This window comes from Glandiceps talaboti, chromosome 3 (assembly GCF_964340395.1).
Source record: "Glandiceps talaboti chromosome 3, keGlaTala1.1, whole genome shotgun sequence".
NCBI lineage: Eukaryota > Metazoa > Hemichordata > Enteropneusta > Spengelidae > Glandiceps > Glandiceps talaboti.
In genome coordinates this window covers 22,385,551-22,399,754 of record NC_135551.1, presented here as the reverse complement: position 1 = coordinate 22,399,754, position 14,204 = coordinate 22,385,551, and the positions used below count along the sequence as shown (strand labels likewise).

At 35.8% G+C, this 14,204-nt stretch overlaps 1 protein-coding gene across 1 annotated transcript; it reads right to left on the bottom strand.

Annotated features, from left to right (window-relative positions):
• Positions 1-8,213: 8,213 nt before the first annotated feature.
• On the bottom strand, positions 8,214-12,890 carry LOC144432952 (lambda-crystallin-like). The gene is made up of 6 exons (XM_078121265.1): positions 12,745-12,890; positions 11,374-11,608; positions 10,520-10,681; positions 9,497-9,691; positions 9,058-9,163; positions 8,214-8,554 (listed from the first exon to the last, which is right to left on the bottom strand). Exons 1-6 carry the CDS (start codon positions 12,801-12,803, stop codon positions 8,325-8,327), a joined length of 987 nt encoding a protein of 328 aa, XP_077977391.1. The 5' UTR covers positions 12,804-12,890; the 3' UTR covers positions 8,214-8,324.
• Positions 12,891-14,204: the final 1,314 nt, after the last annotated feature.

Here is a 14,204-nt window from a genome sequence, read left to right as displayed (position 1 = left end):
GAGAGCATGTGTGTGTGTGTTTTTGTAAGTTCAAAAAAAGAATAAAAAGGTGTAGGGAATATGCATGGTGACCAAGATCAGTAATGAGATTATTTCGGTAGTGATAGTGTAAACACAATAGGTGTAAATACAACTAGATATCAATTCTAACTATCGAATAGCATGTACTTCCGATGTGCAAGCCCTGCCATGCTGAGAACTGTGACAGTCATTACACCAGAAATGAAACCAAGGTTTTGTCCCTGAATCATTAGAGAAGAAACTGTTACTTCAACAGGAATGATACTATTGCTACATGGCAGTGTCAGTGACAATGAGATGATGATGATGATGATGATGATGATGATGATGATGATGATGGTGGTGGTGATGATGATGATGATGATGATGATGATGATGATGATGATGATGATGATGATGATGACGATGATGATGATGATGATGATGACGACGACAAAGTACGACATATTCAGGATACCAAACTCTCATCCATTCTGAATTACCCTGTAAAGATAACCACAAACAAAAACAAATAACTAGCAAGAATGACAACAACAACACGGAAGAACGAGGGCAAACTGTGTTCACTGCATTTTTACACTACGTCATCTTCATACTACTAGTATGACGATAACAGTGTATAAAATCAAAATGGATGAGAGTTGCTAACATAAAGATACCTTTCCATAGTTTTGTTATTGTTATTGTTATTTTCTCTGGGGGTAACCAGTGTTGGTTTCAAAACGACAGTGTTTGCTTCTTGGATGCTTCTGTTAAAATATACGTTTATTCAAATCAATGTCTTGAAGATGCACTTGATCCGTTAAAGTTATGGGACAATATATTGTGTCAGGACATAACAAAGATACGACAGTGGCATTCGAGGTTTCGACGTACAAAGATAGACACAACTAAGACTATTGTTGTTTTGATGTGGTAGATTGCACAAGTGGGTGATCGCGGTGCCTTTGTTGTATGAATCTAAGTAATGACCATGTGATCAAGTTAGTGTAAAGAATTGGAGTCCATACAGTATATATGGAAAGATCATGGAAGTCATCAGAAACGCCACCCTACTCTGAGCAAAATTAAACCTATATCAATTCATTCAATTGTAAATATCAACATGTCTCATAAGCAGTTTTAGTTCGTGGCTATCTTCGTAAGGCCGAAACCCCGATTGCTGCTGTATTATCTGCTAGCCTGGAATATGTTGCATGTCATGTAATGTTATGTATACAACTATTTTTGCGATAGCAATATTAATCATTATATCTGTGAGTAGAACATTATCTGATGATGAATTCTGATCGTGTGCCAAATATGATATGAAATTGTGTAACGTGCATTATCCACTCACGATCACTAGAGTGTGATAACATTAACAGTGTTGTCTTAATCCTAACACTTAATCCTAACCACGATCAAGTTTCACATTGTGTCAGTATAACATCGGAAATATCCAATCTAACCTTCAAATACACCAAAGTGGCAAAGTGCCTACTACAGTATTCAAATTCAAGTATATTTTAAAAGAGAGAGAGACAATGCCCCTCCCCCACCCTCATAGACAGTGGAGAAGTCCACTGTCTATGATTAGACACATGACAATGCCCAACTGAATGCATTGTGTACACCATTACAACAACTCGTAAAATACCAAAATAACAATGCCCACAATAAAATAAATCAGGGCATCCGTCAAAGATAAGATTTATTCATAAAAGCTAGAAACCATCGGATGAAGACATTAAAACCTATATTTAGCGATGACCTTCGGTAATTTCAATGGTATGTATGAGCCAGGCCGCTAAAAGGTTTGTTTTGACAAATCGTAAATTATCATAACAACACGTCTTTATTCGTTTATTAATTCGAGCTGACATGCATTTAGCGGCGTTGTTGTGAATACTCTGTCACCGCAGCCTGATACACAAATACATGTACATAGGCCTGAATACACTTTTTTTCGTATCATTTCTTTGTAAACGACCCCTACATACATCTTTAGTTTCCATTGTCACAGCAGAAACAAATCAGACTGAGATCATCTTCCTCTTACACTTGAAATTCGTTTTAAAAAAACTCCCTGGATATAAACAAAAAGGAAATTATTAGACCGTGTCAAAATTCTGATATCGGTTGTAATTTAGAATTCGTTAGTAACGTACTGTGATCTATAACAAGAAATATCTTAGATTTTGTACAGTTGTTGAACTATTTTCACTCCTATGAAAACGACTTTGTAGCTCCTTTCTAACGATAACTTGTGCTCATATGTATAGGTCAATCACTGTAAGCCGTGGTATATCACAGACAACTAAGTGTGTTCGTTGTCTGTGGGTATATACAAGAGTTTGTCACTATCATCGGAAATACAACGCACTTCAAGGATAGAAGCAAATGTGATGATATAGAAGTATGGAAATACACGTCATACTATTAGTATTATAATTATATTGCCAATCAGCAGGTCGTTAATTCATTCCTCAACACCCAAGTATAATACAATTTCCATCATCGTTGTAAAACTACGAGCCACTTTGTGGCACGTTCCAACACACGCCAACACACAAGAGAGGTGTTTTGCGTTGGCGGAAATATATCATTATATCGCGGCGCTGCAGCTAGGTGGTGAAAACGAATTTCTATAGCGATGGCGTAAAACAGCAGAATGAACAGACTTGTGGCAGAATACTGTATACACTGCAAATGTGAAGTGCGTTCCATGCAAAAAAAATCGTGGCAGTCTGACATCAGATTGCAACAAGAGAAGTGTGTTTTGTTCCAGGTTCAATACAGGGAAACTACAACATGACCGATTGACAGATTGAATACTTAAAAACCTACCTATCACATTACAGTAGATGGTAGTAATACAATAGTTGCTTTGATAACAGTCTTGACTCTGGCTATTATACATTTTTATATCCACAAAAGATTTTCAAGTTGAACTGAGTATAATGGATCGGGGATTGTCTCAGCTTTTTGTATAATCTGAGTGAAAAGTGTTCATTTAGGTCACCCACAGACACAGGTCATTACATGTACTTCTTTCCTGAAAAGTCTAGTTTTAAATTATTTATTAGAACATGTAACATCAATGAAAAAAATGCCGTTTACCTAGTGTATTAATAAATAAATAACACATATTACTAGTGTATTAATAAATTTCTAGTTTTTCACAGAAGAGACAGCAGGTCTTCTGAAACTTACATATAAATTTCCATTACTTAAATGAAACTGTACACATAATTTTATGTGAAAAAAAAATAAACCAATGAAACAGCATATGTAAATACTAGTGTCCTTTGTAATTTACACAAGACTGGACCAGTGATTGCAGTGTTTTCCTCCACTATAGAGAATGCATGGTGCAAACACCGTCGTAGCCATCTAGACCGCCATGCTCGGCAGGGTTTCTACCGTGCTTCAAAAGTGTTCTACCGCATCCTTGAGGTTTAGTAATCTTTGAATGACACTATCATAATACATGTGATGCATTCACATGACTTATAGAGAAATGGCTGATCCTCAGTGTATATGATTGTGTGTGTGTGTGTGTGTGTGTATGTATGTATGTATGTGTATGTGTGTGTGTGTGTGTGTGTGTGTGTGTGTGTGTGTGTTTGTGTTAAAATAAACATGTCAGAGTTTCGTGTAGGGTCTGTAGTGCTGATCACTATGCAAACCAATATGCAAGTTACATGTTATTTATATACGTAAATTAATATGCAAATTAGCCGCCACTCTTGCAATCTATCCTGGGGAGAACTTGACACTGGATTGCCTTGTGCAAAGAGTGGTCAACAGGTGGTTGCCATGTATTATGTGAACATTCCTGAATGCAGTCTATTCAGTTACCATGGTAAACTTATATCCAATGAAATATTTTGACCACATTTACACTGGAAACCACAATTTATCGTTATTATCAATAAGCTAAATCTAACAAGTCTTAAACCTTCGTTAGAGTATTGTGAATTGATTTCTTTTTAGTCTCTGATTTGCACTCAATTTTCGGGGTATTTTGAATCCATCTACAGTTATGTAAAACTTAATTTTTCATAATCATGATACCAATGCAAAGGGAGGTTTCTGAATACAATGTTAATTTTTTTTTCGGTCTTGAAAACTACCAAGCGCAAGTAACAAGGTTCTCTGTTTTTCCCTTAAAATATTTTTTTAAATGACTCACTATGATCATCGGTAGGAAAATGAACAATGTTTTCTTTTTTTCTTATGGAATGCCAACTATGTTTAGCATGTCATTATTTCATAAGGTTCGTATCATATTTGAACTATCGTAGCCGTAACTTTTATCACCGGTCTGTTAGCAGATGTGGCTAACGGCGAGGCAAGGCTGGATAGATAACGTACTGCGAGCGCGCACGACGATGTTTTAAGCGTTCACCGTGACTGGTCGCTAGGTGGCAACATTGTCATTGACCACTCATACCACAATCCGTGTTGGGTGTTTTTTTTACTCGAGGAAAAGAGCGTGCACGTAGTTATTTTTCTTGTTATACTTTTTATTGATATTTGTCACGGTTTAAATATTTTCAGACTTAGCCTGTTTATGTTTCTTTAGCTTGGAATATATTGCCTAATGTCTACATAGAAATTGAATGAGCCTGGATAGATAGTTACACAGTGTACCTGTTATCCGTTTCATCAACATAGTACATACAACTTGCCCCTTCCCTCACCCCGGACCCAGTAAAGTATTGTACAGCACTGCGATTTAGGAGCCGGAATACGTAGTTGTCGTACATATATAAATACACATTTCCTTGGATATATGCAGTGTAACGCCAAGTAAAACAGTTTTGTTTCTTGTCCTATGGAAAATAAAAAAGAGTTGTGGTGACGCCGTTTTTTTTGTGTGTGATCAGACTGGTCAAGAGGCTTAAACAGAAAAAGAGAGAAGAGAAATAGGTTGAGGGCGCTTTATGACATGTTTCTCATGTTTCTCAGTTAGTATATGTGATGTATTGATATCGTCGGTGCTTTCAATTTTATTTTACATTTGCCTAAAGCTGACCACATGAGGGCGTGATGCATAATTTTTGGTGCAAGAACTAATTGCTCCGAGTATTTCACTAGAAGACGTACATTCATGATGCGTAAACTATAATTCGTTGCCTAGTGTCTTTGAAGAAAGCGTCTCGTTATTCACGGATGATGAATATGATTGAAACTAAGCTGTTACACTTTATTGATTCATAACCAAATAAATTATTCCATGTTGAACTGACATTTTCGAGAGCTTTTTAGGTCAAACTTACGTTACAGATTAAAGGGCACGACACCCCAGGAAATAAAACGTATTTTCATAAACTGGGTTCTGGAGAATCATGATTTCACATCACATAATTTTCGCTCGGTTGACTTATTTATACTTTTTTCTGACCTATAATGTTTAATTCAGTGATACACCATTGCATCATGGGTCTTAGGATACATGAATATTCATTAGATACACACTGAATATTCATAAGTACACATATGAATGGAGGAAGAAACTCTTAGGAGTCATGAATTAACATTCAATGTGCATCCTACAACTAGTAGGTATGTCTGCTAAGTCCCACGAGGAATCATGGTGTATCACTGAATGAACAATAAGAGTGAAAAGGAGTTTAAATTTGGTGCATTCCCCTTTAATACCGCAAAAAGAAAGACTATAACGATGTCACATAAACAGGCATTGGTGGCGCGCAGTAAACTGGACTCGCCACTCAACTCGCCAAGGAGCAGAGCTAGAGATATCAGACGGTGAAGAAGCGCCACCAACGGCCATGTACCACCTGAAAAAGATTACACTTCGCGCGACATACATATGAATAATTAATATTGACGAATATTATTTCTAAGGTTCCATTTATTTCAACTTGGATTTGTTGTTGTTTTAACGCGTGGCAATGTAATGTTGAGCTGAGGTAAAAGTGAGTGTGATATAACTTGCTTCACCCATTATAGAATTGCTTCAATTCTTTCACATTTTGAAAATCACTTGCGTTACAGCTAAAATGATGTTGCTTTGGTGTTTCACGTCACGCATGTGACACGACATTTAATACACACCCTCAGACAACTTCTAATGCGAAATAAGGAATTCGGTCCACTATAGATTTGTATATGTCCAAAGTTCTTCATGACATTCTATATTATATGACATTCACAATGACGGTCAATATAACTTTTACCACCTATTTGATTTAACCATAATTATGTAGATTTTAATAATGTGGTATTGTATGAATGACAGTTATGGAAGAATAAAATTGTTACAGGTGAGAATATTGTCTTTGTATATATTGTGTGTGTGTGTATGTATGTATGTATGTATGTGTGTGTGTGTGTGTGTGTGTGTGTGTGTGTGTGTGTGTGTGTGTGTGTGTGTGTGTGTGTGTGTGTGGTTTCAATTGGTTCAATAACTGCATATCTCATTCCTATTCCCCACCTCATACATGTATCAATGTCTTCTGGTGTTCCTACATATTCCTGAGAAGTAATCACATTGAAAGCAATATTACAGCATATTTCACATATTGTTCTCATTGTTTTCTAGAAGTACAATTGATGAATTGATGTCCTATATTAGCATAGAAGAAAAACACATTTTAATTAAAATGATACAATTTCTACCTCACAATATTTATATGTGCGTGCATGTGTACGCGCTTGAGTCTGTGGCATGTGGGTGTCTGACCAACTACACTTCATAATTGCACAAAGTCACAAAATATTAACAAAAAGTACTTTACGTTTCGAGTTCAGAAAAAGTTGGAAGCGAGATAACCGTGTGTATGACAAGACAAGACTTTGAAAAATAGAAATTAGGACGACTATCGTTATTTAAAACGACTCTCTCCTTCACAATGAAAATATTTACCTCAACGAGTCTAACACATTCATTGTGTGTAGAATAATGTACGCCCCTGGAGAAAATGTTTTTTTCTCCTTCGTCATGGTAACCGGTTTCATACCAACCTCTTCTATCAAGGCTTTGGTGTTTCTGACAACAGTAGTGTCCATCCATGGAGCTGGAACTAGTTCAACACATGGACAAAAAAATGGTGGCTCTGTCTGCAGCATAAATATGATATAAAAAGAAACATTAGTACATCATACCATATACACTGTACACTGTCATCAATTCCCCTGGAGATCAGTAATACCTCCTCGCTATGACGCACTTGTTCACATCCTAAACTCTCAATGACTGCTGGACTGTTCTTAGCCCTTAGGGAAATGGAGATTATGGAGAGAAAAAAATTTGATCGATTTTTTATTTCATTTTACAAATTAGATAATATACAGAGCATAAACTTATTATATAACGCACCGGATGTGAAACTATACAGTTGTGACGATGATGTGTGTGTTCTGTGAACAAAGAAGGCATAAGATTTGATGATGATGATGATGATGATGATGATGATGATGATGAAACTGTGAACTCATCTGCGAGTTCGTCAAGACAAACACTTTCCTTTTCAGTTCATTTCTGAATATGAAAACCATCTGTCAAAATAAATAATTTGATGTACACTGAGTGTGACATACAAGTGCAATGTGTCTGTATTCCTCATAAAATTCTCAAGTTCAATTTATTCCAAATAAATGTTATTCATACAACCTCTTTAAATTTTCCAAGAAGTATTTAACAATTGTTATGATTTATATATTGCCAAACTTGGCATAAGGTTCTTTCTAAAATCAATCTAAAAGATGTCAGAATACTGCCACCACACATTGTATATTAGTATTTCATCAGACAATTGAATTTATGCATATCTATTTCTCGTTTGCTTTCTTGTCTCCCGACACTCCTCATTTCAGGCCCATTTGTTCTTCTAAAAGTTCTAGCCAGGTATGGTTTTTAGGGTGGTTTTGTGCTAAATTGTATATATTCGGTGAAAGTTAGTTTGCGTGAACTAAAGTACGTTCTCCATACATTATAGTATACATGAAATGTCAACAAGCAGACAAAAGTGTGTGTTCTTGGTGTTCATGGGCTGAGGCGCTGTGCGTTCTATATTACCTTCAATGTACATGGGCAGTAAGTATGTGTATATTATGTTGCATTGGGGTTTCTAATTTTTATTTCAATCTCTATTTTCATCATTCAATAATATCTTCACTGTCCAGCGTCAAGTGCTCATGTATTGAGTTACAAACACAGTCTTGGTCAATGTTGTTGCCCATTGTTTTTTCAAATAGGAAGCCATGTAAGATTGTTTTATGAATTAGAAATCCAAAAAATATACCCAATCCCCGTCCATATGCCCACTTTAAGAGTCTCGATCAGTCTCTACTTATTTCTCAGCTTCAGTTTTCTCATCAAAATCTTTCTTTAATTTAGACAATGCAATGATTCTTTGATCTCTCCAACGTCGCCTCTCTGCTAATGAGTCTAGCGGTATAGTTGATTCCATAGCTGTTGAAATTTTGTCTACAACAGGTCCAGTGTAGGTTGGGATAGGTCCAAAGTCCTTTGTTACGTCGATATGACATTCACCATAACGCTCTATATAACTTCTAACACCTGTTTTGATTTAATTGGGTAAATTAATAGAAATAGATTTAATAACTCAGTATTGTTAACATGACAGTGAAGGGAGAACAAAATGATATAAGTTAATTGGTAGATATGTGTCGATATTCTGATTGCCCAAATGTGTTCCTATATAAGATTCCAAAATACCAACGATGACAAGTTCTCGCAAACCATCGTGGTTATTTCTTCCACATCACTATATCTCGGTGGTGTGTCTTGGATAGGTGCCATAAAAAAACACTGTGGTTTATGACAACAATGATGATAACATACTACACACATTACAGTACTTCAATTAGACTTGGTTACACATGATTAGGCGGTATAAAAATTCATCTTTAGATGAAAATTTAGACCAGCAAGATTTTATGATTTTACCTCACCTATTGTGTTTAGACATTGCTCCAATAAACTGCCTATCCTTGGTGGTGTAAATTCTCTTCAACGTGGAAACTTAGGTATCAGTGAATATCATGCTTTTGTTATCTTACCTTCTGCATTTAGATGCATAGTTTCAAATGGTCCAATAAAGGCATATCTCATTCCTAGTCCCCACTTCATACAAGTGTCAACATCTTCTGGTGTGACTACATTTTCCTGAGAATTAATAATAATAATAATAATAATAAGATTATTTCTGTGTACAAGCAAGGCTTTTGGTAATGACTTATAAAACAATTACAATTTTTAAGGTTGTCAAAGGATAAAAAATAACAAGAACAAGAATTTCATGATGTCATGAGTTCTCATTTTTTCAAACTATTGAAAATATACTTTGCAAGTCCCATGATTACATTCATATTTTGTGTTTATATACCCCATAGTAGAGGGATGATTAAGAGATGGAAATTATTTTGAAAACAGGTTTATCTTTAATAATAAATTTGTTGATTAAAACACAAGATCTATAGACCATGATGAGCTGCTTACCTCAACCAGTCTAATACATTCATTATGTAAAGCCCATTGCAGTCTATTCAGTAGGAATCCCTTTTTCTCTGTTGTCATGGTAATGGGTTTCATACCAATCTCTTCTAGCAAGGCTTTGGTATTACTAGCCACAGTTTTGTCTGTCCATGGTGCGGGCACTACCTCAACAAACGGACAGTAGTATGGAGGATTTGTCTGCAGTACGGTGATAGAGAAGATGAAGATTTAAGCGATGATGGTACTCTTACATTGTCAACACTCATTCCTCAATCAAAGAATATATTATATATTACTAATTAAAAATCAGGAGTTACATGTATAATTTGGAAATAATTAGAGATAATGATGATTAACTTGATTGCCATTTTCATTAAGAATGGTTGCTAAACTGTTAGTTAATGCTTATGGAAAATGAGAACCTCTGTCCACCATATTCTGATTATCAGAAAAAACAAAAAAATATAAAGCCTGGCCTGGCCACTAGGAGTGCTGTTCAAACTCTGAATCCTTGAGTAATGTCCTTATAAAGCCCCCACTTTGAAAAATTGTCCTTTCTCAGTGTGTAATAGCTTAAGGCTATGGTACTCTGCAGTAGTCCAGAAACTTCTGCTTATTTCAAAATGGAGTGACTATTAATAATGCGCTTTGAAAGAAATATTTTAATTCAAGAGTTATTTATATTTAAATACACAGACATTTTGTAAATTGTTTGGTGCACTACCACGTCATATTGGCATCAATGATCAAAGTTCTGAGATTTATTCTCCCTTGTTGTGGATTCAAGCTTGAGTATAATGCTTTTATTAAAAATGTAAAAAGAGGATATAACCAGAATATGACAATCTATAATTGTATGATGTATCAAACTCTATTTATAGTTGTGTTATTTAATAAAGGTATGATTGTGCCAATTATTGTTGTGTGCATAAACTGCACATACACCGCCATGAAACATTACACAGTTTGTATGCTATTCTGTACCAAAATCAGCAATAGATAATGAGATCATATCATGTGACTCACCGGATGTGACACTACACAATTCTGACGATGTTTTAAATGCTCTGTGAACAAAGATGGCATCAGGGTTGAAGTTGATGATGATAACACGGTGAAATCATCTGCTAGTTCATCCATCTGACTGAACACTTTCTTTTTCAGTTCTAGATTTTCTGGCACACATTCCTGCAAGCCAAGCAAGGGATTATGATTCTTTCAAACTGTGTTATCTCAGATGTTGGCATAAAAGAGTTGAACACCCTTGGTCTAAAATAAGGTGTTGATACATCAACTGAGTGAGAGAATCTAACACACACTGCACTTGTCTCTTTGATGGCACCATCCAAGATGAACCTTAATTGCCACGTTGTTTGCGAGAATGCTATGCTTGTCACATAAAAAGAAACTGCATATTTCACTAGGTTACCCTCCTATCTCTGTGACACACATTCAAGAAGTTTTGGCATTGTACACTTAGTTGTATACACAAAAGAATGCCCACTCATTACACAAGTAGTCAGTATCTTGGACATTGGATATAAACTTGTCTGTAAACAACAATCAATTATCTAGTGTGCCATTCTCAGCAACTATACCATATACATGTACTGCTAAAATCAATATAATGATGTATTGGAAATCAAGCTATATACTTGCGTAATATTTTGCATTTTGATTTACATGTGGGATGACCTTTAACCCCTGACCTTGTCACCAACCTATACCTACTGGTATATTTAATTTACCAGCACAGGAAAATTAAAGAAATGATCCTTTTTTAAGCATATTTGTTATTTTGTCAAGTGACAACAGCATGTGCAACTGAAAATGTTTTGTAAATATCAACCTACAGTCCCACTGTGGTCTTATAACCTTACCTGTACATGTTTGGCCCCTTTGACCACAGATTCTAAATTATCAACACCAGATATTAATCCAAACTGTTGATCAGCTGTCAGTTTACCTTTCAACATTCCACTCTTTTCTAAGTCTTGGAGTGATATTTTGATGGTATCCATCGCCTTGGCAACAAATGAAGGATCAACGTCATAGAGACAGACTTCATAGCCAGCACTGGCAAATATCATAGCCCAGCTTTGACCTATAAGACCACTGTGAAGATAAGAAGTAACCAGTTGGTAGTACGAATTACACAAACCAATTCATTTATTTACTATACCCTAAAGTGATTAACAGAGGCATGATCAATTTTTAAGATTTATTTTGTCTGTATCTTAGTTTTACAGCAGCCTATTGGTAACACTTTAATTTTCTTATGGTGGCAGCTACTTTTTGATGTGTATTCCATGGCTGTGGAATAAACTGCCATTTGCACTCTGTTCCACCAAAATGTTCTCAAGACTTAACTTACTCTCTTTTTTTATTGAATGATGTTTTCTATTTTATTGTAAAGCACCTTGAGAAATGAGATGTGTTTCACTATTTTACTCCAGTTATGATATGTTGCAAAGCCTGATATGAAGACAAACAAATTTGATTCTTTTCCTGTTACATGACAAAATAAACATTAAAATACTTATTTCAAGGACTTTCATCAATGCTATGCCTATATTACATCAATTTGATTATAGACAGTGCATGCTTTGATAACACACACAGACACAGACACAGACACACACAGACACACACACACACACACACACTGACACATGTCATTCTCTGTGATGTGAAATAACAGCTGGGTGAATGGAAACGCCCCCTTGAGTTACGTAACATGTACCACCGTACGCACCACAAGCATTTGAATCAAGCTGTGGAGTATAAACGTTTATACTCAACAACAATAAATCACATTTTTTATGTAGGAATTTATTTCAGTGCCGTATTAGTATGCCTTATGCAAGTTATGTCAGTGTCCCCATGTTTTCATACAGATTCAGACTGTCTGTTTTGTCATAGACCATCCACTGTCTATATGGTTTTGTCAAGCGCGCCAGCCAGCAATGTCCCATTGTTGTAAACTAGTCCGTATGGCGTATGCAAGCAGGACTACATACGTACGTACGTACACGACACAGTTTACGGCAGGACGGTTTACGTTTACATAAAATCTAGCGTGCAAGAAAATCATAAACTCTTATCATGCTTATAGCTCTGTATTTATACACTGCAGGGGTTGACCAAGGGTATGCCACGTCTTCTCTCACTTGTCGAAACCCCGCAGCGTATAAATCCAGAGCTAAAACTGTTATTTCCACCATGTCACCATTTTAAAAATGTTAGTTTACCTGCCAACAATGCCAATTTTAGCATTTTTGGAAGCAGATGTCCCAATAGCAGCTGCCATCACGTCGTCGTTCTGTTGATTTGTAAGTTGGTTACGTCATCCGCCTTATAGCTTTGTCGCTCGCTTTGTCCACCGACCCTCGGCCCTCCACCCGCTATACTGTATTTGTCACTAAAAATGACTCAGCGGCACAATGAATTGCGCCCTCACTCGATACATAACATAAACAATACATCATAAATTTGTACTATTACTACCAATTTTGACGTGTAAACAGATGCATACCAGTTAGTATAAGTAAACAAGTACAAATTTATTATTTAAACTTGATATTTCAACATACTAGTATATGTGCTGTATAGAAAGTTCCCTATATACATCTTGAACTTATAGCTAAAATGATGTACGCTTGGCCGGGAGGCTTGGTGTTTTACTCATGGGAAATTATGTTTTTGACACAAAGCTCCAGACTCCAGACTAACAATAAACAAGTTGTGTTTATTTGCTATTATAAATTAATGAATCAACTATGTTTTTCTACTTAAAAAAAGACTAAAACAATAATATAATACTAAGTCCATGTTTGTAACTAATTAATTTGTAAAAGGTTTAATACATGCTTAATACATGCAGAGTTTATTTAACTAAACTGTATGTATGGTGGTAGACTTTGAGGTACAAATATAAAATGAGACATCTAGGAATATAGAGATGAAACACATAGCAAGAGAATTGTATATTTGGCCAAAGACTGCACTTTGGGTTAGTTCATCTTTCTGTTTGTTGTTCACTTGTGACATTCATCTAAAGAATAAAAAAAATGTGAAAATTAGTAAAAGTCTGGATAGCCACTACATCCACACCAACCATATTGGTGATATAAATAAAGTACAAAAACAGAAAACAGCATGTTCAAGGACATGCAGCATAAAAGGAATATTTAGTTTAATTTTAAAGTTCAGTGACTTTTATCTTGTAGACACTTTGTCAATGCCTTATTTTCTGCTTTCTCACACTTTGATTTAAAGACAGCCTGTACATTATTAGTTATTCTGGTACCATGGTATGATGATACGTACATGTTATTGCCAAATGATTCGACAAAGTTTGGTACTCCAAAGCTTCAACAAAGATCGGTACTCCAATGCTTCGACAAAGATTGGCAATCCAAAACTTACGAAAAACCTTGGCACTTCAATGCTTCGACGAAGGTTAGCAGTGCAAAGGTTAGAAAAACCTTGGCACTCCAGTGCTTCAACGAAGGTTAGCAGTGCAAAGCTTTGACAAAGATCGGCACTCCAAAGCTTACAAAAAAATCGGCACGCTGAATGGTTAATAAAGCTTTGACCCCGAACTTCATATGAAGCTTCAACAAAGGTGTTGTACTATCGCGTGTTGGTAGCGACAAAGCTAATATAATATAACGAGGATGACGTGACCCACTTACATATCAACAGAACG

Excerpts from the sequence above, each read along its gene's own strand:
- LOC144432952 (XM_078121265.1), bottom strand. The coding sequence starts at position 12,803 with ATGGCAGCTGCTATTGGGACATCTGCTTCCAAAAATGCTAAAATTGGC. Across the intron at positions 11,609-12,744 it reads AAAATTGGCATTGTTGGCAG|TGGTCTTATAGGTCAAAGCT; the intron begins GTAAACTAACAT and ends TTATCTTCACAG. Across the intron at positions 9,692-10,519 it reads ATTGTGTAGTGTCACATCCG|ACAAATCCTCCATACTACTG; the intron begins GTGAGTCACATG and ends ACCGTACTGCAG.